Raw genomic sequence first — 23,507 nt, forward strand, 5'->3', positions numbered from 1 at the left:
AACATTTGTATGTGTCTTCTGTTGCACATGTGCAAGAATTTCTCCTGCGTATATTAACTAGCAGTGGAAGTTGGGTGATAAGTATGTGTATCTTTACCTTTACTGGGCAATTAGTTTTTAAAGTGGTTGTCTTCATTCAGACTTATACCATCGTGGTAGGAGAGTTCTTTTTGTTCCACAATTACTTAAGAAATTGAATGCTTTTCATATGTTAACCTTTGTTTTCTTCTCCTGTGAAATGGCTGTACATGACTTTGGAGTAATTTTTCATCAAGTTGTATTTTTCTGTGAATGTATAGGAGGATTTTATATATTCTATATCACCTTATTTTTGTTGGTTATTTGTGTTACTTAAAGGCTTTGATTTGTAGCTGCTCTTGTCACACTTATAAAACATTCTTAATAACAACCAAGTTGGATGTACCAGTTCTTTCTGGTACTATTTATGTTCTGAGATCTGTTTAAGAAATTTTTTTACTACCTTGACCTCATGAAGAATTCTTCTATCTTCATTTCTAATAATTTTAACTTTTTAAAAAATAAATTTTATTTTAGGTTCAGGGGAACATGTTTTATATAAATAAGTGACATATCACAGGAGCTTGATATACAGGTAATTTTGTTGCCCAGATAATAAGCATAGTACCAAATAGGTAGTTTTTTGATCCTCACCCTCCTCCCATCCTCCACTCTCGAGTAGGCTTCAGTGTCTGTTCTCTTCTTTGTGTCCCTATGTACTCAATGTTTAGCTCCCACTTATAAGTGAGAACACATGCAGTATTTTGTTTCCAATTCCTGTGTTAGTTTGCTTAGGATGATGGCCTCCAGCTTCATCTCTGTTGCTGCCAAGAACATGATCTCATTCCTTTTTATGGCTACATAGTATTACATGATGTATATTTACCATATTTTCTTTATCCAGTTTGCTGTTGATGGGCATTTAGGTTGATTCCATGTTTTTGCTATTGCAAATAGTGCTGCAGTGAACATACACAGGCATATGTATTTATGATAGAACAACTTACATTCCTTTGGTTATATACCCAGTAATAGGATTGCTGGGTTGACTAGTAATTCTGCTTTGAGTTCTTTGAGAAATTGCCAAACCACTTTTTTACCGTGGCAGAACTAATTTATATTCCCTCAGCAGTGTATAAGCACAACAACTTGCATCTACTATTTTTTTTTTTTTTTTTTTTTTAGAAAGAGAGAGAGAGAATAGGAAGGAGGAAAAAGGAAGAGAAAGAGAGAGAGAGAATGGGGAGGAGGGAGAAGGAAAAGAAAGAAGGAGAGAGAATGGGAGTATTGCTTTCTTGCCCAGGCTAGAATGCAATTTAGTAATGGGTATTGAAAACCTCTTTTATACTGATAATTATACTTAATGATGTAGTCAGGAAGGAATAAGGGAAGAAGATAACAAACAAACAGCCAACCAATATTTAATTTAAACCTATGAAATGCTATGCGATTACTGAGGAGTGATTTACTTCCAATTATATAGTCACCTTTGGAATAGGTGTGAGGTGGTAATGTATGTTTTGTGTATTTGAAGTGGAGAGTTCTATAAATGTTTATTAAGTTTATTTGTTCCGGGTCTGAGTTCAAGTTCTGAATATCCTTGTTAATTTTCTATCTCGTTGATCTATAGAATCATTAGCTCTTCTTGTTGCATTGATCCTTTTGCCATTATGTAATGTCATTCCTCGCCTCTTTTGATCTTTGTTGCTTTAAAGTCTACTTTATCAGAGGCGAGAATTGCATCTCCTGCTTTTTGTTTATTAGTTTATTTTTACTCTCTGTTTGATTGGTAAATCTTCCTCCTTCTCTCTGAGTCTTTGTGTATTGTTGCATGTAAGATGGGCCCGGATGCAGCATACAGATGGGTTTTGGCTTTTTATCCAATTAAAATATATATAAGTTTAATACCGGCTTTTGATGCTAGCTGGCTGTTTTGCCCATTAGTTGATGTAAATTTTTTATTGTGTTAAAGTTCTTTGCTTTTTGATATATTTTTGGAAAGGCTGATATTGGTTGTTCCTTTATATGTATAGTGCTTCTTTCAGAAGCTCTTGTAAAGCAGGCCTGGTGGTGGTGAACTCTCTAAGTACTTGTTTGTTCGCAAAAGATTTAATTTTTCCTTCGCTCATTAAGCTTAGTTTGGCTGGATAGGAAATTCTGGGTTGAAAGTTCTTTTCTTTAAGGATGTTAAATATTGGTTCCCACTCTTTTCTGGCTTGTAGGGTTTCTGCTGAGAGATCTGCTGTAAGTCTGATAGGTTTCCCTTTATGGGTAACCTGACCTTTCTCTCTGGCTGCCCTTAGTATTTTCTCCTTCATTTCAACCCTAATAAATCTGGCGATTATGTGCCTTGGGCTTGGTCTTCTTGAAGAATATCTTTGTGGTGTTCTCTGTATTACCTGGAGTTGAATATTACCCTGCCTTGCCAGGTTGGGAAAATTTTCCTGAATGATATCCTGAAGAGTATTTTCCAACTTGGATTCATTCTCTTCATCACATTCAGGTACACCTATCAAACGTAAATTAGGTCTTTTCACATAGTCCCATATTTCCTGGAGACTTTGCTCATTCCTTTTCATCCTTTTTTCTGCATTCTTGTCTTCTCATTTCATTTCACTGAGCTGGTCCTCGACTTCTGATATCCTTCCTTCTGCTTGATCAATTCGACTGTTTAAACTTGTGCATGCTTCGCGAAGTTCTCGTGTTGTGTTTTTCAGCTCCATCAATTCACTTATATTCTTCTCTAAATTGTCCACCATCAATTCACTTATATTCTTCTCTAAATTGTCCATTCTCGTTAACATTTCATCAAATCTTTTTTCAAGGTTCTTAGTTTCTTTGCATTGGATTAGAACAAGTTCTTTTAATTCACAGAAGTTTCTTATCACCCACGTTTTGAAACCTGCTTCTGTTATTGGAACACACGTGTAATCTATTAAGCCTTGTTCCGTTACTGATGAGGAATTGCAATCCCCTGTAGAGGGAGAGGCATTCTGATTTTGAGTATTCTCTACCTTTTTACGCTGGTTTCTTCCCTTTATTATATATTTGTCCGTCTGTCGTCTTTATAATTACCGACTTTCTAACTGGGTCTCTGACGTCCAACTTGTTGATTCCCTGCGCCAAAATCTGAGCAATCCACTGAGCCGGCCAAAACAGCGGTGTTAAGATTGATGGTGCTTTTCTGCCTGGGAATCTCCAGACTCTGCACCAAGAACTGGCATGCTAAGGCACCAGCAAAACCGCCATGCCGGCCACAAGAGTCGCCCTGGCGACCCGTGGAGCTCCTCCACTGGGAATCTCCTGGTCCGTGAGCGACTAATATTCGTCTGAAAGTGTGGCGTCCTCTCGTTCTTTGCGCTTTCACTGGGAGGTACGTGCCCAAGCTGCTAATCATCAGCCATCTTGGATCTCTCTCCTATTTTTTTTTTTTTAATTGCATTTTAGGTTTGGGGGTACATGTGAAAAACATGCAAGATTGTTGCATAGGTGCATACATGGCAGTGTGATTTGCTGCCTTCCTCCCCTTCACCTATATCTGGCATTTCTCCCCATGCTATCCCTCCCCAACTCCCCACAGCCCGCTGTCCCCCCCACTCCCCCCAATAGACCCCAGTGTATAGTGCTCCCCTCCCTGTGTCCATGTGTTCACATTGTTCAACACTCATCTATGAGTGAGAACATGCGATGTTTGATTTTGTGTTCTTGTGTCAGTTTGCTGAGAATGATGGTTTCCAGGTTCATCCATGTCCCTACAAAGGATGCGAACTCATCGTTTTTGATGGCTGCATAATATTCCATGATGTATATGTGCCACATTTTCCCTGTCCAGTCTATCATCGATGGGCATTTCGGTTTGTTACAGGTCTTTGCTATTATAAACTGTGCTACAATGAACATTCGTGTGCATGTGTCCTTATGGTAGAACGATTTATAATCCTTTGGATATATACCCAGTAATGGGATTGCTGGGTCAAATGGAATTTCTATTTCTAGGTCCTTGAGGAATTGCCACACTTTCTTCCACAATGGTTGAACTAATTTACACTCCCACCAACAGTGTAAAAGTGTTCCTATTTCTCCACATCCTCTCCAGCATCTGTTGTCTCCAGATTTTTTAATGATCACCATTCTAACTGGCATGAGATGGTATCTCAATGTAGTTTTGATTTGCATTTCTCTAATGACCAGTGATGATGAGCATTTTTTCATATGCTTGTTGGCCTCATGTATGTCTTCTTTTGTAAAGTATCTGTTCATATCCTTTGCCCATTTTTGAATGGGCTTGTTTGTTTTTTTCTTGTAAATCTGTTTTAATTCTTTGTATATTCTGGATATCAGCCCTTTGTCAGATGGATAGGCTGCAAAAATTTTTTCCCATTCTGTTGGTTGCCGATTCACTCTATTGACTGTTTCTTTTGCCGTGCCGAAGCTGTGGAGTTTGATTAGGTCCCATTTGTCTATTTTGGCTTTTGTTGCCAATGCTTTTGGTGTTTTGGTCATGAAGTCCTTGCCTACACCTATGTCCTGAATGGTTTTGCCTAGGTTTTCTTCTAGGGTTTTTATGGTGTTAGATCTTATGTTTAAGTCTTTAATCCATCTGGAGTTAATTTTAGTGTAAGGTGTCAGGAAGGGGTCCAGTTTCTGCTTTCTGCATATGGCTAGCCAGTTTTCCCAACACCACTTATTAAACAGGGAATCCTTTCCCAATTGCTTGTTTTTATCAGGTTTGTCAAAGATTGGATGGTTGTAGATATGTTGTGTTGCCTCCGAGGCTTCTGTTCTGTTCCATTGGTCTATATCTCTGTTTTGGTACCAGTACCATGCTGTTTTGATTACTGTAGCCTTGTAGTAGAGTTTGATGTCCGGTAGTGTGATGCCTCCCGCTTTGTTCTTTTTGCTTAGAATTGACTTGGCTATGCGGGCTCTCTTTTGGTTCCATATGAAGTTTAAGGTGGTTTTTTCCAGTTCTATGAAGAAGGTCATTGGTAGCTTGATGGGGATAGCATTGAATCTGTAGATTACTTTGGGCAGTATGGCCATTTTCACGATATTGATTCTTCCTAACCATGAACATGGAATGTTTCTCCATCTGTTTGTGTCCTCTCTTATTTCACTGAGCAGTGGTTTGTAGTTCTCCTTGGAGAGGTCCTTTACGTTCCTTGTTAGTTGTATTCCTAGGTATTTTATTCTCTTTGTAGCAATTGTGAATGGCAGTTTGTTCTTGATTTGGCTCTCTTTAAGTCTGTTATTGGTGTATAGGAATGCTTGTAATTTTTGCACATTGATTTTGTATCCTGAGACTTTGCTGAAGTTGCTTATCAGTTTCAGGAGATTTTGGGCTGAGATGATGGGGTCTTCTAGATATACAATCATATCATCTGCAAATAGAGACCATTTGACTTCCTCCTTTCCTAATTGAATACCCTTTATTTTTTTTCTTACCTGATTGCTCTGGCTAGAACTTCCAGTACTATATTGAATAGGAGTGGTGAGAGTGGGCATCCTTGTCTAATGACAGATTTCAAAGGGAATGCTTCCAGTTTTTGCCCATTCAGTATGATGTTGGCTGTTGGTTTGTTGTAAATAGCTTTTATTATTTTGAGATACGTTCTGTCAATACCTAGTTTATTGAGAGTTTTTAGCATAAAGGGCTGTTGAATTTTGTCGAAGGCCTTCTCTGCATCAATTGAGATAATCGTGTGGTTTCTGTCTTTGGTTCGGTTTATGTGGTGAATTACATTTATAGACTTGGGTATATTAAACCAGCCTTGTATCCCCGGGATGAATCCTACTTGTTCATGGTGGATAAGCTTTTTGATGTGCTGTTGTAATCGGCTTGTCAGTATTTTATTGAAGATTTTTGCATCTATGTTCATCATGGATATTGGCCTGTAGTTTTCTTTTCTTGTTGAGTCTCTGCCAGGTTTTGGTAGCAGGATGATTTTGGTCTTATAAAATGATTTGGGAAGGATTCCCTCTTTTTGGATTATTTGGAATAGTTTCAGAAGGAATGGTACCAGTTCCTCTTTGTACGTCTGGTAGAATTCGGCTGTGAATCCATCTGGACCTGGGCTTTTTTTGGGTGGTAGACTCTTAATTGCTGCCTCGACTTCAGACCTTGTTATTGGTCTATTCAGGGTTTTGACTTCTTCCTGGTTTAGGCTTGGGAGGAGGCAAGTGTCCAGGAATTTATCCACTTCTTCCAGGTTTTCTAGTTTATGTGCATAGAGTTGTTTGTAATAATCATCAAGGCCAAGAGTTACTTATATCCAAGACCTTGAAGAACTCTTTTTGTCCTGTTGAATATGATCTTGTGACTGGGTCAAGAAGAATGAACTCTAGAAAATATGTAATTGGTTAGAGTTTTTAAACTTTGATTTTGGAGATTAAAAAACATACTCATAATACATTTTCTCCAAATGTTGTATAGTTGTATTTCTTCCAACTTTGCCGTAAGATGTAATTGCAGCAATATTAGTTTAAAATAATGCCATTCTCCAGTCTGCTAATTATTTTTCTATTTTTAAATAGGATCATAGTTAAATCATAATTCATCCAAATTCTATAAACATTTTTTTTTTTTTGCTGTAGCTTTTGGGGGAAATGAAAATATTTTAAAATTATAACATCAATAGCTAAGGGGATGTAAGGAAGAGTACAGGAAAGTATAAACAGGACAGAGACGTTCTAGTAAAGTCTCATCACATTAGCAAGGAAACTTGGCTAGGGAGACTCATGGTAGGCAGGTGGCTGTGTTCATGGTAAAAGTGAGGGGATATACATTCTCATTCTCAGCCTGATAGTCTGTATCATTCATTTTCTATGTCTCAGTTCTTTCATGAGTGATTTGGCTATGTGATTTCTAAAGCCAACTAGCTTCATGTTAAGCAATTCTCTACCTGGTCAGCTTCTCAGTAGATATCAGCTGATCCCAGATTACCAGAGTATCCTTAGGAAGGAGACCATTTATTTAAACACATTTTGTAAATTATAAAAGTTGCCTTCCACATGCATCTCATGAACAATAATTGATTCTTCCCTTTGCCACATTTTTGGGCCTGGATTATTGTAGCCTGGACCTGGGACACAGCAGGTATGATGTGACATGTCAGCACACTCACCCCAGGGTTGTTGGAGTAGAGCTGTTTCCACCAAAAGACAGAACTGTATGCAGCGAATAACAGCTCCAGCACAGTGAAGATGAGCATCACCACTAGGACACCCTGCAAATCAGGACATGAATGGTTGGCACCCAACACAAGCTAGCCCTTGTGCCTGACTGAGAGGAGACAGGGCAATGAGCCTCCAGCAACGCAGAGAAAAGGGGACAGGGAAAATTGCTGAATCCTGTTTTCTGCTTTCTCCTTCAAATTTCTTAATAGAAGAAGGGAAATTAGCCGCAACTGTATCATTTCAGAACTTTGGTATCCCACCTAACAACAGATGAGAGTAATCTGCCACTTATCTCTGGCTGCTTTTATTATTTTCTTTTTGACTATGGTGCTTTTTATTGTCATGATGATATTTCTAGGTGTGTATTTGATTCTGTGTATCCTGCAGTGGTCTCAGTGCATTCCTTCAGTCTGAAATCTCATGTTTTTATTAAATTCTAAAAAATTTCTAGTTATTTACTTTTGCATACGTTCTCTCTTCCATAATCTCTTACTGGGACTCATATTAGATATGTGCTGAACCTCTCCACTTCCCTGTATCCATCATGCCTTTTAAGCTTTCATCCATCTTTTCAAAACGCACATAATGTGTTGTGTTCTGTGTGATTTAATCAAATCTAAATTCCATTTCGCTCTTTGTTTCCTTGAATATATTGAATCTGCTGTTTAACTGATCTGCTCAGTTTTTAATTTCAAAGACAATTTTCATTTTTCGATTATATGATTTTATTTCTTTTCTCAAATGCATGTGTCTTTTTTTATGTCCTTTTTTTTCCATTTTAATATCTATTTTATTTTTTATTTTTTTGAGACAAGGTCTCATTCTGTCACCTAGACTCGAATGCAATGGTGTGACCTTGGCTCACTGCAACCTCCGCCTCTCCAGTTCAAGTGATTCCCCTGCCTCAGCCACCCAAGTAGCTGGGTTTACAGGCACATACCACCACTCCCAACTAATTTTTGTATTTTTAGTAGAGACTACATTTCACCATGTTGGCCAGGCTGGTCTTGAACGCCTGATACCAGGCGATCCGCCTGCCTCAGCCTCCCAATGTGCTGGGATTACAGGTGTGAGTCACCATGCCTGGCCTGGTTTATATTACTTTTTAAACATTTTTAATGATTTAAAATGTATTTCCATAATAGCCTTATTCAAATTATTGTATTATCCTCAATTCTTGAGCTTCTAATTTTCATGTTTCCTCATTTGCTGCTGCTTCCCATGTTTTCTGTGTTCTTGTTATGCTTCTCATGATATTTTGGTTATTGGATAACTTCAGTGTGTAGATGGTGGTAGTGTAGGGTTCTTTGATAGGTAGGCACTGTATAAGTTGGGTTTATGGACATCTCCTTAGATAGTAATTTTAGATTTGATTCTGCTAGAACCTTAGATCACATATCTTGTAGCAGTTTTAAACTTTATCCCTTTATTTGAGGCTCCCCTATGTATTTATGAATTTGGATGGCATGCTTGCACAAAGCATAGTGAGCTGATGGAAGGTTTTCTTGAAATTCCTTGGGATGTTGGGCAGAATTTGCTTTATATTATTTTCACAAATTGAGAAAATATTCCATCTGAGCTTTCAATATTTTTGCAGGGTACTCAATATGAGCTTCATAGTCCTGCCAAATGTCAAATCTCATCATGGGTGTTAAAAGTGCATGATCCTAGCCTCGAACACCTATTCCTATCCAGACTTCCCTGGTTTTTTGGCCTCAGCTCTTGTTTGATGATTTGGTTTTAGAATCCTTCTTAGCTTCTGGAACCTAAGACATCTTTCTTCTTTGATTTGTTCTTCCTTCTGCCCTCCTTTCTTTCTTCTTCTAATCTTGGCTATGTATTTTTTAATTTTTAAAATTTGTTACTTTTGTCCAGGTAATTGCTGTATTAATTAACAGAGTAGGCCTTTGGAATCTGCTTAGGCATGTTGAAACTTCTCTGATGTTGTAGGAAGCTCTTTTAGACTCCAATTGTCAGAGAATGGGAGGCAGTTTGAGGTAATGAAATTTGTTTTCAAATTAAAGCCCCAATATGCCTCTCCCACCCCCATTCCTTTATCCAATATCTGTCCTGCACCAGAATTACACATCTGCTGGGCTTCCTCCAGATGGGTCTCTGTGCTCTTCTATTTCCTCTAGCTCCTGAACCAAAGGGGTTGCTTTTGACAATCTCATGGTCACATGGGCAGACCCACAGCAGTGCAAAAGCTTGCACACGGTTTCTGAGATTTGCAAGATAGATGGATCCAAGGGAATGAGAGATACTACTTTGGGCTCCCCATGCTCCTACTACAAGGATTCATAAAGGAAGAAGTCTTTCTTCTTCTTTTTTTTTGAGATGGATTTTCACTCTTGTTGCCCATGCTAGAATGCAATGGCGTGATCTCAGCTCACCACAACCTCCACTTCCTGGGTTCAAGTGATTCTCCTGCCTCAGCCTCCTGAGTAGCTGGGATTATAGGCATGTGCCACCATGCCCAACTAATTTTGTATTTTTAGTAGAGACAGGCTTTCTCCATGTTGGTCAGGCTGGTCTCAAACTCCTGACCTTAGGTGATCTGACTGCCTCGGCCTCCCAAAGTGCTGGGATTACAGGCGTGAGCCACGGTGCCCAGCCAAGTCTTTCTTCTTAAAAGGCCATGGGCTTATGGTTTTAGCACCATGATCCTGCATTTATAGGATGGACTAAGCAAGGCTTGTCACCACGAACAGGTAGTGATCATCAAGTTTGGGAGAAAGGTGCCAAGAAAATGCTGCCCAGAGAGGTTGACATTTTTTCTAGAAGTCAAATCCATGACAGGCTTTCTCCCTTCCCGCCGCACTCTGTCAGCCCTGTTGGACCAAAGTACAAAATAATTAGGTATTTGGGCTTAAGATTCATGTTCTGTGCCTAACATAATGTAGCATACAGGCTTGCATTTGAAGATTAAATTGAACACTGTACAGCCTCTGCTGGTCCTCAATTCACTGATGATCAGAAGACAAGCATCTTTAAGGGGTAGGGGCATCCAACCCCTAGAAAAGAACCCAAAAGAGATAATCTCAGATTAAAATAAAATTCAAATGAAGAATATTTCTGCCTGTGATGAGTAGGGAGAAACCCGTTCAACAAAGGTTGTACTTTAAGAGTTAAACTCATCGAGGTTAGAATGTTTGTGATAAGAAAAACCAGAAGAGTGAGTCTCCCTGTTGTCCTTGATTTCTTCTTCTGACTTTGTCTAGTACACCCCTCACACCATGCAGTCTCCAGACAGGCCTCTTCCAACCACAAGTGTTTGTTTATTTCTGTCTATCTCCAGGGATTTGGACCAACAGGATCAGAGACTGCCAGAAAAGCAGAGGTTACGCAGAGGGAAGACACTGAGATTTCACATGACAGGATATTCAATCTGAAGCTACTCACTGTTAAACTGACACTGGTCAGGAGACAATCTCTGATTTCATATATTGGATAATAGTACTCCGAATAAGGCAGTGAGGATAGATACTCCTTTTCTGAGCCACAATGTTGAGAGGCAGTCCTCAGGGCTACCACACTGTCAGCAAGGAGGAGGAGGCCTGCCCCTGCAGTAACAGAACTCACTGCATTTGAGGTCAGGCTGCTCAGGTCCTGGAAGAGAAACTCTGCATTGGGTTCTCATCACAGAATCAGCAACCGATGCTATTAGCCCTCTGTCCATTGTACTGCAGTGGTGCTTCCTTGGGTCTGTTTCCTTCCTGTTTCCTTGTGTGGACACAAACTGTGTTTTATTCATTTTTGTGTCCCTTGTCACTATTTAGTTAATCATATGATATAATTAGTAAATGCTTATAGTATAAGAAAATGCATGGATAATTCCTCCTTAGGGAGAAGGGTTCTGGCCCCTTGATTTTCTGTAGCACTCAAGATAGAGACAGTGCTGCTGTGGTCACTGCCAACATCTCCTGTGACTTCTTCAGTAGCCTTAGAATCATTCTGTTTCCTTAAAGGCTTCCAGAATACGAATTTTGGTCCCCTCTGGTAAACCGAATCTGTGAATTTGATTTACATAAAAGAGCAGCTTCAAAAAAAGGTGGAGGCAAACTGGAAAAGTTGGAAAACCTATCTATAGTTCTATGGGAACACAAAATATACTTTCAATTGACAAGCAATATTTGTTCAATATGACAAGCATATGCCTTCGATTTTCCCAAGTGACAGGGCATGAGACAGAGGCACATGGGATTAGACCCTGTACTTCTCTCTCCAGCCATTCACAAACAGAAATATTATCAGACTGTAGCCACTTTTCCCACAAACCTTGGAGGGAGAAAGGAAGGAAGAAGCTATAAAGCCTTTACTTCTCTCCATAGCAACCATTCTCTCTTCCCTGCCACACACCTACAGAGGTGATTTAAGGAAAAGCCACATCCTTATTCAAGAAGATATGAGGTCTGACTAGCCACAGATGAGGACACATGGATGGTGTGTGAGGCTGGTATATGCTCCTGATGATTGAAGCTGCAGTCTAGAACCCAGGAGTAGGGAAGACAGTTTTGAAGAGTTCACAGCATTCATTGGTTGGAGTCATAGTTCTGGACTTAGAATCTGAAAACCTCTACTCTTATCCTAGCTCTGTCACTGACTCATCTGTGTGCTTGAGCAAGTCCTTCTTACTCTGGGCTTCAGTTACCTTATTTATAAAATGTGGAAGATGAATCATCTGAACTCAGAAGTGGCTTCCCAAATGCGCTGATTAGACAGAAAGGGAAATCTATGCTTGGACTTGACTCCACATGTGGGACAGAGAACAACATTTGGGCTCCATTGCTCGTATGGAAGCTTTGGGCAAAGATACTGCCCATTGGGACTAGTTTTCCTTTCATCTGCTGGAGACTCAGCGCATGCATTTATGTAGCTACAGAGCTGGAGTAGAAAAGGGCAAGACAACCATCCTCCCCAGCACACATTCTCTTCCAATAGTGCTTAAACAGAGAAGAGCATGTGTGTCTTTGCTAATGCATCATCATACTATGGGAGAATCCTTTCTCCCAAATTGTAGAAGAGGACTCGGGAAATGGTGTGGTGAATGTGGTTCTCTTAGGCCTGATCCACCTGTAGGTCAGTATTCCAACTTCTCCAGTTTGCTTCTGTCTTTTCTCTGAAGCTGCTCCTTTAAGTAAGAAGCCATAAATTGGGTTTCTAAGGAGGGACCAAAGGTCATATTCTAGATGCACTTAGGGCAGTATAATAATTCTAAAGTGGTTGAGGAAGCCAAGGGGATGTTGGCAGTGGCATGAGTGGTATTGTCTTCGCGTTTGGTGCTGCAATCAATGCTGACATTGCAGACATTCTCCTCACCCTCACTCCATCACCCTCATTCTCTGCCACGTTAATTTGAAGTGGTATCTTTCTTGGACATCCAATTATCAAGAATGGGTTTTTGGATGGAAATAGTCTCCTCCAGCCTGGAAAAAGATGACAGCACCCTCTTCTAACAGAGGAATGAATGCCTCCCTACCTGATATTTGACTGGATGAGGTTTATTTCAGTTGCTTAAGTAGTAGAAATTTGAAAATATATCATGGACTTCTTTCAACTTGTTACCACGGCCATTGAGTAGGGTAAACCAGCTATCCTGGTTTGCCTGGGGAGTAAGGGGTTTCCCAGGATGTAGGCTATGTGATCTAGGAGGCAAGAAATTTGGGCTCTACTCTTGGTTCCACCAATGGAACAGCCAGGAGAACTTGGGCTTCCCTATTATAAGCTTTGTCTCCCTAAACTGTAAAATAGGAATTTTGAACTAAAAGAATTAACTGTGACACTCCTTCGATTCCAACCAGCTGAGATTTGATGGTCCTTATACTTACAAAGGGCTTAGCTGATTGCTTTCCAGAGATAATTGAGAGGGATCCAGTAACGCCAAACTGCTCAGAAAAGAGAGAAACGATCAGTTCAGTCGTCTTGTGGAAATGGGCCCACCATGTCACTATCAATCACTCCATCAAAAAGTGCTGTTGGAAAATTTTTAGAGAGAGAACGCTGCAGGAATCGGGTGGGTCCACATTTCTAGAAAGGCTTAGTTCCCACCTGATGTAAGAATGTCTATATTGACTTTTAATGACATGCATATACGCAGAGGGGTTGGATTTGTTTTAGTGGAAATCACTAGGAACTGAGGAAGCCTGGAGAAAAGGTGTACATGGGAATGAGAAGAGTGTTACTACATTACAGGGTTGAAGGAGAGGAGGTTGAGATGGACCAAGGACTCAGGTGGATAGAGAGATGGGAACAACCCACAGAAGCACTCAGGAAAGAGGCTGTGCTGGGACGAGGTATGGAAACACACGGACTGGAAGTTATTGGTGTATGTTGCTTGAGTCTGAATGGGAGTTGAGGAAAGTGGGAAGAATAGGCCCTGATGTGAAGTCTTTATCATAAAGCCCCAAAAGTCTGTATTTAATCCCAGTGGTATTAAAGATCCAGTTGGCAGAGGAAAGGTATTCTGAGAAGGGGAAAAGTTGCTTGAGTGTGTGGCCTGGATATTGAATAGTCACAGGCAAAGAGAGTCCAGTATGAGCTAACACTACCTTCTCTAAGGAGATGTGGGCCCCACTGGTTATAGGGAAAAGTCAATGACAAATTGTGCTCTGGGGCGGGAGCAGGGCCTCCTTACATGACTGCACAGTTTGTGTTCACACAGGAACTACATCCACACAGAAGTGGTACTTTAGTATATGTCATCTGCCCAGAATGTTTGCTTTTTCTCCTTTGTATAAAATACTATGTGGAGAAGAAATAACCCTTTGTGGGAAATGTGAGTTTGCCCTGGCCACTCTCTGCAAAACAGATCTACTAGGCTCTTTTTAATGAGCCATTAGGTGGAAGGCAGCAAAGAGAGTTTCTCAAGTGCTCAAGATTACCTCTGAACACGTAGCAAGCATGTTCCTGCCTCCCATGAATCCTACCCTTGTGAATCCAAATCTCTGCAAACCTGTGGCATCAACCAGTGGTGCTCAATTTATTGTTTAAAAATGGCCTTCTCACTCTCTACCTGAAAAGTTAATTATTCCCACAATGGAGGAAATCCAATGGCCTCATCAAAGCCCCAAAGAGGGATATGAAAAAGCATCCACTTTTCCAGAGGTATGCTGTAATGCCAGGTAAAAAATGCTGTGCTGGGATACCCATTGTATTACCATTTCCTCTTGCCCCCTGCCCTGCAGGAAGACAGATTAAGTCTCTCTGCTGCTCTTCTTGAATAGGGGAAATGTGGTGTGGGGCAATGATAGAAGGGAAGTTGAGGCCTTGCCTTCTTTTGCCTCCTGGCCTCTTGGAGTCTGAGTCACTCATGACTATGCACCCGGTTAGCATTTATAAAGCATTAGAGACCTCCATTCTACTCACACACAGAGCTCCTAAAAATGGGTACCCAGACATCAAAGTGGTGGAAATTGCTGAATTGAAGCGGGAAGGGTAGGAAGCAAAAACCAAGATGACCCCCAAACTTGATATCATCAGGCAACACAGGATCTGGACAGTCTACAAGAGAGAAGACAGGAAATCTAGAATACACTTCAAACAGATGAAAGTCCTTATTTGAATGCACATTGTGAAGTATAAAGAGTATTAAAATACATTATAATTTGTTATATTAAAGAGGAAAAAATGTTACAAGGAGCTAATAGAAACGTTTCTAGAGGAAGTCATGCATAGCTAATCTCTTCTGATAGGATTATTAAACTAGAAAATCGGGAAGTGATCATATGCACATTTTAACTTTTTTTGAAAAAGATACTTGACAGTTTTTAAATCTATTTCCTTGAAAAGTAGATTAAAAAATTGTCCAGTGAGGTGGAAATAGCCAACTTTTCACAGGAGTGTTAATGAAACACTTTTTCAGTTGAAATTAGATAGAGCAGGTCATCTCTTCTGTTGTAATTCATCTTATTTTGTTCATCATTGGATTTTAATAATAATGATTTCACAAGTGGAAGAACTGGAGTTTTAGCTGTTAGCTTGCTCCAAAGCCCACACTTTTGTTCATAGTTTAATGCATGTGCAATTGAAAGATGATGCAAACACAGGAAAAATAAAAAAGTCAACCATTCATAGCATCAGTAGTTATTGAATACCTGTTGTGTGCCAGGCTCCAGGGAATGAAGCAAATGAAAATCGCTACCATTGGAGAGCTTATATGTACTATGTCCTTTACATATAATTTCCATGGAAGGCAGAATAGAGTTAAGAGCAAAGTAGTAGGACATGAGGCCTGTGAAGTACTGGAGGCATGGGGCAAACTATGTAGGGATTTTTAGGCTCTGTTTTACCAACTTTGCTTTTCATTTTGAGCAAAAAAAGGAATCCCACTGGATAATTTGGGGCCAGAAGAATATATGATCTAACTTTCATTTTTAAAAGATTACCGGCTGTACTAAGAATAGTGAAGAAACAGGGAAGGCAGATCCATCTAAAACTGGAAGTGAACAGGAGTTGGGTATTATAAGAGGGTATTCAAAACCATATGGAGATTAAAGTTCTGGATTTGAGGGACGATGATCTGGGACACTTGGAAGTCTTATAGTTACTCATATGGACAGGGAGAAAATACGTCATGAGATTAGTCTTCATTGTCTCATCTCAAAATATTTGAAAAATGAGCTCAAAGTTAAGAATATCTGATTTAATCATACTGAGTAAAATCCATATGATTAAATAGACCATCTTTACTAAAGACAAAATAAAAAAGACTAATTCGTTCATTGTGAAGCATGCTAGTGGAAAAGATAGAGTGATTTTAGTTTGTAGAAACTAAAGCTCTGTTTTATGTTCCCATTAGCCTGGAATCAGCCAGAAAAGAGGGAAAGAGCTTCCCAGACCCACTGTAGATCTGTAGTCTAGATACATTTACAAAGTATTTTCTCAGTGTTCCCCTTATAATGAGATGGACTTACCCCGAGAACGGTGGCTTCTTTTGGCAGCCCACTCTGCAGGTAATCTTCTTTTTGGTACATGTGTCCAGGTTTCTCTCTTTCAGGGATAGTGATGCCCTTTGGTGTAAAGATGTCAAAAGCCCTCATGGTTTGGGATTGTAAGAGCATGATGCTGATGATGCTGGAAAGGCATCAAACTAAGTTACTTCCCAAGGTTTGACTTATAGTCATAAGCTTCCCAGGGACCATACATTGTAGGAACTTAGGTTTTTTTGCCATTACTCAAAGGCCAGTTGTCCTTTAGAAACAAAACAAAACATGGGGATCGATGGAGCATTGTAAAGGGAGCATTCTGGGCACAGTTCGTCCATTGTGGTCAAGAGGCATGTCACTGGGGGAGAACTGCACACATTTTGAGGGTTCTTAGAATGTGCTTGCTTTGCAGCCCCGAATGTGTCCATCTCACTCTCCCTCCAGTGACCCCTGCTTCCAGCTTCTCTTCCCTATCTCCTGTGTCTCTGCTTCACCTGTACTACCTTCCCATACCACATCTTCCAGAATTACACTTCTATTCTACACTTGCACTGATCAGTCTGCTACTCCAGTCTTCATTTTATCTTCATAAAAATGTTGGGGGTGAGCTGGGCGCAATAGCTCACACCTGTAATCCCAGCACTTTGGGAGGCTGAGGCAGGTGGATCACCTGAGGTCAGGAGTTTGAGACCAGCCTGACCAACATGGAGAAACCCTGTCTCTGCTAAAAATCCAAAATTAGCCAGGTGTGGTGGTGCATGCCTGTAATCCCGGCTACTTGGGAGAATGAGGCTGGAGAATCACTTGAACCCGGGAGGCAGAGCTTGCAGTGAGCCGAGAGCACATCACTGCACTCCGGCCTGGTGCCTGGCGACAGAGCAAGATTCTGTCTCAAAAAAAAAAACACAAAAAAAACCTCTGTCTCAAAAAACAACAAAAAAAAATGTTGGGGATGAATGCTGTTCCACTTTCCTTTCCTGCAGCAAGATGGCCTGTCCCATCCCAAATCTTCCTCCTTGCTTACATTGGCTTAGTAATTAGTAACATAAACATTTATTTAACTCCTGCTGACTTCCGGGAATCAGACCGTTGCAACTCTAATCCTTATAACAACTCTGTCACTTACATGTCATTAAATTAATTTTATACGTTAGAAACCTAGGGCTGAAAAGTTCAAGTGATTTTCATGGAATAAAACAGTCACATAAAGCACTCAGCCTGGCCCATAGAATGTGTTCAATATGTGATAGCAAATATTAACAGCCTGTGTTTACATGACTGGATTGAGACTTATCTGGCTCAGAGGCTTGTGATATTTTTGTCTATGCCATGTCAATTCTCCTCATCTTCCTCTTGCTTCCTCTCTTCCTTCCTCACATTTCCAGTTCCCTTGTAGATTCCAGGAGCAAGTCGTCTGCCACTGCCAACTCAGCAGCATTGCTGGGTCTCTGTGGTGTCAGCAGCAGGGCTCAGCCCCTGAAATGTTGCCCAGATTTGTTTTCAGCTCAGCATTCTCCCTACTGAAGGCCAGAGTTTAGTTAAAGGCTTGTGATCCTTGAAAGGTGCCAAAGCTCTGCTGCCTGACATTTTGCCTCAATGTGTTGGTGCTTTAGGAATGGTTCTGGGGTCTCTTGGGAGAAGTGGATAACATGTAAAGACTGGAAATGACACCTAGAATCTCTTTACTAGTGAGGGAGATGGAAAAGTGCGCTGGGATGGGAATCCAATGCCTCGGCGTCTAGTTGCACATCTGAGCATGTGACTTGGAGTCCAGTCCTGTGTTCAGCTCCCATATCCACAAATGAATGCTAAACTCACCCTGGGCAAGGTATTTCACCAGTTCATAGATTTGTGGCATGGGTTAGATAAGACGGCACATATAATGGGCTCAACATAGAGTGAGGCATGTGATAAACTCACAAGACATATCAGTTACATCCAATACTCATGGGAAGCCCAGTTCTGATATTGATGAGCTGGACTTGGATAGGATATTTCCCTTTATTCATCCTCAGTTTCCTTATCCGTAAAATAGGGATAATGACACTATCCTGAAGGTCTCTTGTGAAGATTTGAATGACATATGTGAGTGCCTTTTGTTGTAACTCTCTGAGTTTTATCAGGTGTTCCATAATAGTCAATGTTGGGACCTCTATTTTATTTCTCCTCCTACATCTGTGCCTTAGTTTATCATGCTCTCTAGGCACCAAGTAGCTTATCTGAAGAATTATGAAACCTAAAGTTCTCTTTGTTTGAGGAGATAATTTTCATTTCTTGGAATCTGGAAATCTGGGTGGAAGTATGGGTGAGGTTACATGTCCTATGAAAGGAATGATGTTGATGCTAAATCACTGCAGTGGAGCCAGGGTGAGCCTTCCAAATAGTATATTTAAATAAATGGATGTCTCTAGATTCATTTAACCAGCACACCTTTAAAGCCAGAGAAGTAGAAAAAGTCTCAATCTTAGAAAGATTCTAGGTTTCAGAATCAAACAGTAGTTCTGATAAAATGATAATCATTGCTAACATTGATTGAGCATGAACTATGAATGTGGAATGATAATCACTGCTAACATCGATTGGGCATGAACTACGCATGTGACATTCTATTAAGAGCGTTGTGACGTTCTCATTTATTCTGCACAGCGGCTCTCAGAGACGGGTGCTGTTTTTACTTGAACCTTGAAGATCAGAAAAATGAGGCTTGGAGCAGTGAAATCGCTCGCATAAGATTGCTTACCTAGCAGGTAGTGGAGGCAAGATTTGGGCATGGGCCATCTAACACCAGAGTTCTTCTATATCCCTGTAAGTCTGTGCTTGCCCAGCTAGCTACACCTGATTCTTATCCTCTCTGTTCTTCCTCCCTTATTGTTGAAGCATTGGCTGCCACTCATGAGTTCCATATCCTCCCCCAGGAACATTGCTAATCTTAGGGAATAGAGGTTGAAGATTTCTATTTCCCAAATTGTTTTCATGTTGTAGAAACTTGGCTTCTACCTTGCTCCTTATGGCTCAATAGCCCAAATATGCCAACTAGACTCCTTCCTCTAGTCTTTGTAACCAGTCTCTTTAGCTCTGGGTTCCTTTCTTTATTTTTTAGAGCTCATATTTTTTAGATCAAGCAGAAAATGCTTGATTCTCAGCCTGAAGCTAGGACTTGAAAGTTTAATTGATACTTTCAGAATATAGCCTATCTATCTGATACCATGAACATTTATTTTCCTTTGTTATTTCTTTCTTTTTTCCTTTCTCTTTTTTTGAGGCAGAGTCTCACTTTGTCGCCAGGGCTGGAGTGCAGGGACTCGATCTCGGCTCACTGCAACCTCCACATCTCAGTTCAAACGATTCTCCTGCCTCAGCCTCCCAAGTAGCTGGGACCACAGGCGCACACCACCACACCTGGCTAATTTTTGTATTTTTAGTAGTGATGGGGTTTCACCATGTTGGTCAGACTGGTCTCAAACTCCTGATCTCATGATCTGCCTGCCTTGGCCTCCCAAAGTGCTGGGATTACAGGTGTGATCCTTTGTTATTTCTTAACTGTTTGTTCTGTTTGAAAGAGTGCATAAGCCATTCAGGACATAGGCATAGGCAAGGACTTCATGACTAAAACACCAAAAGCGTTGGCAACAAAAGCCAAAATAGACAAATGGGATCTAATTAAACTCCAGAGCTTCTGTACAGCAAAAGAAACAATCATTAGAGTGAACCAGCATTCAATAGAATGGAAAAAAATTTTTTGCAATCTACCCGTCTGACAAAGGGCTAATATTCAGAATCTACAAAGAATTGAAATAGATTTACAAGAAAACAAACAAACAAACCCATTCAAAAATGGGCAAAGGATATGAGCAGAAACTTTTCAAAAGAGGACATATATGAGGCCAACAATAGGAAAAAATGCTCATCATCACTGGTCATTAGAGAAATGCAAATCAAAACCACATTGAGATACCATCTCATGCCCGTTAGAATGGCGATCATTAAAAAATCTGGAGACAACAGATGCTGAAGAGAATGTGGAGAAACAGGAACACTTTTACACTGTTGGTGGGAGTGTAAATTAGTTCAACCATTATGGAAGACAGTGTGGCAATTTCTCAAGGACCTAGAAATACAAACACCATTTGATCCAGCAATCCCATTACTGGGTATATACCCAAAGGATTATAAATAATTCTATTATAAAGACATATGTGCATGTATGTTCATTGTGGCACCATTTACAACAGCAAAGACCTGGAACCAACCCAAATGCCCATCAACGATAGACTGGACAAGGAAAATGTGGTGCATATACACCATGGAATTCTATGCAACCATAAAAATGATGAGTTCGTGTCCTTTGTTGGGACATAGATGAATCTGGAAACCATCACTCTCAGCAAACTGACACAAGAACAGAAAATCAAACACCGCATGTTCTTACTCATAGACAGGTGTTGAACAATGAGAACACATTGACTCAGGGAGGGAAGCATCACACATTGGGGTCTGTTGTGGGGGGGGTGGGGAGGGACAGCAGGGCATGGGGAGCTTGGGGAGGGATAACATAGGGAGAAATGCCAAATATAGGTGACAGGGGGGTGGAGGCAGCAAATCACCTTGCCATGTATGTACCTGTGCAACAACTCTGCAAGATCTGCACCTGTACCCCAGAACCTAAAGTACAACAAAAATAAAAAAAGAGTGCATAAAGTACTACCATTACAAAGGAACAAAATTTGAAGACGAAAACAGATAAGCTCCTTAACTTTCAACTGCCACCCGATTACTCGTTTCATAGGCACATATTCTTTACATTCTCTCTTCCCCTCTGTCACTTTGTCTTTCTCCTCTTTATATACGTTCACAGACATTCATAACTCTACAGAAATAGTCACTCTATCCATGCCATCTATAACTGTTCTTTTCGCACTTAACATTATTCTGCAGACATCTTTGACTAAGAAACAGAAATAATAAAAATCCTACATTTAAAAGCAAATGATAAATTCTGATACATGCCACAACATGGATGAACCTTGAAGACAACATGGCAATGAAATAATCCAGTCACAAAAGGACAAAGATTGCATGATTCTACTTACTTGAGGCACCTACAATAGTCAAATGCACAGAAAGTAGAATAGCGGTTGCCAGGGGCTGTGGAGAGAGGGGAAAGGAAGGCTATTGTTTAATGGCCATGGAGTTCCAGTTTGGGAAGACAAGAAAGTTCTGGAGTTGGGTGATGGTGATGGTTGCGCAATGGTATGAATGTACTTAATGCCACCAAATGGTACACTTGAAAATGGTTAAAAGGTTACAATTATTTTAAGTATATTTTACTATAATAGAAAAGCCAAATGGTATATTTACATAAATGGATGTCTCTAAATTCATTTAACCAATCACATATTCATGACTATTTAGGTGATTTCTATTTTTTCTTTTTGCTGCTATGAACAATGCCATAATGAACATCTTTGTGCTTCTGTGATGGCTCCTGCATTTAATTATCTCAGAGTGACATATGAAAGTGCATGCATTACATTTAAAGCTATGATACTTAAATTTTGACGCACATTGCTACTTTTAGGAGGATCCTATATAACCAAGATTCTTTATGTTTCACAAGAAGTCTTCAGGCTGATGCTATCATCTCCAAACACCACAGGCTGAGAGGATGCTTTGTCCTTCCACATTTGCTTTGTGGAGATAGACAGGCAGGACCCACAACTTCCAAGATGGCTCTAAAATCCTTGCTTTGAAGATAAATCATGGCATGGAGGTCAACAGCTCTGCCCAGCAATTTTCTGTATTACAGAATTAGAGTAGGACAATGGAGTTCTAATGCAGGAGTCAGTCTAACTGCACAGTATTTGTTGAGAGTATACTCTGTGTAAGACTAAGTGACACACCAGGAGAATGCAGAGCATTGCAGAAAATGACCTCAAATCTTGAGAGAAACCTAAGAATGGTTACCTAACTTTCTTATTTGGCATGTGAATAAACTGAGACCCAAAAAGGAGACCAAGCTGATGCTCCAACTCACTCAGGTTGTCAGATTCAGAGACAGGATGATAACCCAATTTCCCAGCTGTCTTTTCAGAAGCACATAAGCTCCCCCAAAAGTCATGATCTAAACCAAGGTGCGTACCTGTTCTCACAGCCTGCTCCCTTGTGCTGTGGCTGGTGGGTCAGCTCACCTCTGTGGAGCGCTCACTCAGCTGGATCCTCCCACTGGCTGTTCCTGCCAGACAGATCTGGCTGCTCTGCTCTCCTGCCTCTGAGATTTCCTGTCCCTTTCTCAGTGCAGTATTTATGATTATACAGGATATGAATTTTGCTGTAGTTACAGACAGTTGCTATATAAAAAGTGCCTCTGCTTCCTCTTTCTAAATTCTGAGGTTTGGAAAAAGGACACAAGATAGAAGTGACACTTGAGAAAAAGAACCATGTGCAGACTAGTGATTTGTAAAGTCCCAGTTAGAATTAACTTTGCCTCTTCTACATAGAGTTATGTAAGTCATCTAGTTTTGCTTAGCCTGAGATTCTTGTCTACTAAATGGGGGATGGATAATAATAATTCCACTCTGTGGCTGTTGGGAGAATTAAAGAAAAAAGATGTAAAGAGTTTACAAAAAGTAGACACTCAATAAATATTGATAATAGTAATGTTAAGTTTGAATTTTGGAGAATTTATTTATTCTCTCACTTTCCAGTCTCTTGATAAATGGAAAGCAACCTATGGAAAATTCAGTGCCTCCTTGTTACTTCTTTTGGGTGTCTTCACTCTCTGTCTTTGGCCTCATGCTCAGGGAAGTCTAGGCACACCTTGGGAAAGATGCCATGGATTGGAGTCAGAGGCAGAGCCATCAGGCTCCAAACAAGCTCATATTTGGGAAGTATTTGTTGTTGAGGGGATACTGTTGCCACTTTCACATGCCTTTTAAGGCTTCTTGTAGAACAGCCGCTGCTCAGAAGGGGAGGCTTTAAGATGGCCCCGGGATGTGCAGCAGCTGGCGACACATGGTCCATATATGTTGTCTCAATTTCCTGAAGGGTGGCAAGGCTGTCTCCTAAGAGAGGAACAAATCTAAACCAGGGAGGTTTAAATAACTCATAAAGTACTTGGAGAGTATTTTAGTCCAGTCCTTTTATTCTCCAAATGAGGTGATACTGCTGATGGAATCTGCCCCAACTCATTGAGGTCTGGGCTTGCTTCACGACAGCAGTCTGCCATTTGGTCGACATCTTTTTTTTTTTTTTTTTTTTTTTTTTTGAGATGGAGTTTCACTCTTGTTGCCCAGGCTGGAGTGCAATGGTGCAAACTTGGCTCACTGTAACCTCCACCTCCCAGGTTCAAGCGATTCTCCTGCCTCAGTGCCACAAGTAGCTAACTGCAGG

General features: G+C 40.4%; 1 protein-coding gene across 8 annotated transcripts; it reads right to left on the reverse strand.

Moving 5' to 3' along the window:
* Positions 1–6,276: 6,276 nt before the first annotated feature.
* MS4A7 (membrane spanning 4-domains A7) lies at positions 6,277–22,405 on the reverse strand. 8 transcript variants are annotated; one of them, XM_012454329.2, is made up of 8 exons: positions 22,258–22,405; positions 21,209–21,263; positions 20,739–20,780; positions 16,107–16,266; positions 14,560–14,694; positions 13,023–13,079; positions 10,597–10,803; positions 6,368–7,244 (listed from the first exon to the last, which is right to left on the reverse strand). In XM_012454329.2, exons 4-8 carry the CDS (start codon positions 16,251–16,253, stop codon positions 6,972–6,974), a joined length of 819 nt encoding a protein of 272 aa, XP_012309752.2. In that variant the 5' UTR covers positions 16,254–16,266; positions 20,739–20,780; positions 21,209–21,263; positions 22,258–22,405; the 3' UTR covers positions 6,368–6,971. The 8 variants fall into 8 exon arrangements, with proteins under 8 accessions (XP_064220919.1, XP_064220923.1, XP_012309752.2 ...); XM_064364849.1 differs by lacking the exons at positions 21,209–21,263; positions 22,258–22,405 and adding an exon at positions 6,277–6,359 and having other exon boundaries at positions 7,143–7,244; positions 20,739–21,025; XM_012454328.2 differs by lacking the exon at positions 20,739–20,780.
* Positions 22,406–23,507: the final 1,102 nt, after the last annotated feature.

This window comes from Aotus nancymaae, unplaced genomic scaffold, assembly GCF_030222135.1.
Source record: "Aotus nancymaae isolate 86718 unplaced genomic scaffold, 86718_ANA_hifiasm-v0.15.2.pri h1tg000059l, whole genome shotgun sequence".
Lineage (NCBI taxonomy): Eukaryota > Metazoa > Chordata > Mammalia > Primates > Aotidae > Aotus > Aotus nancymaae.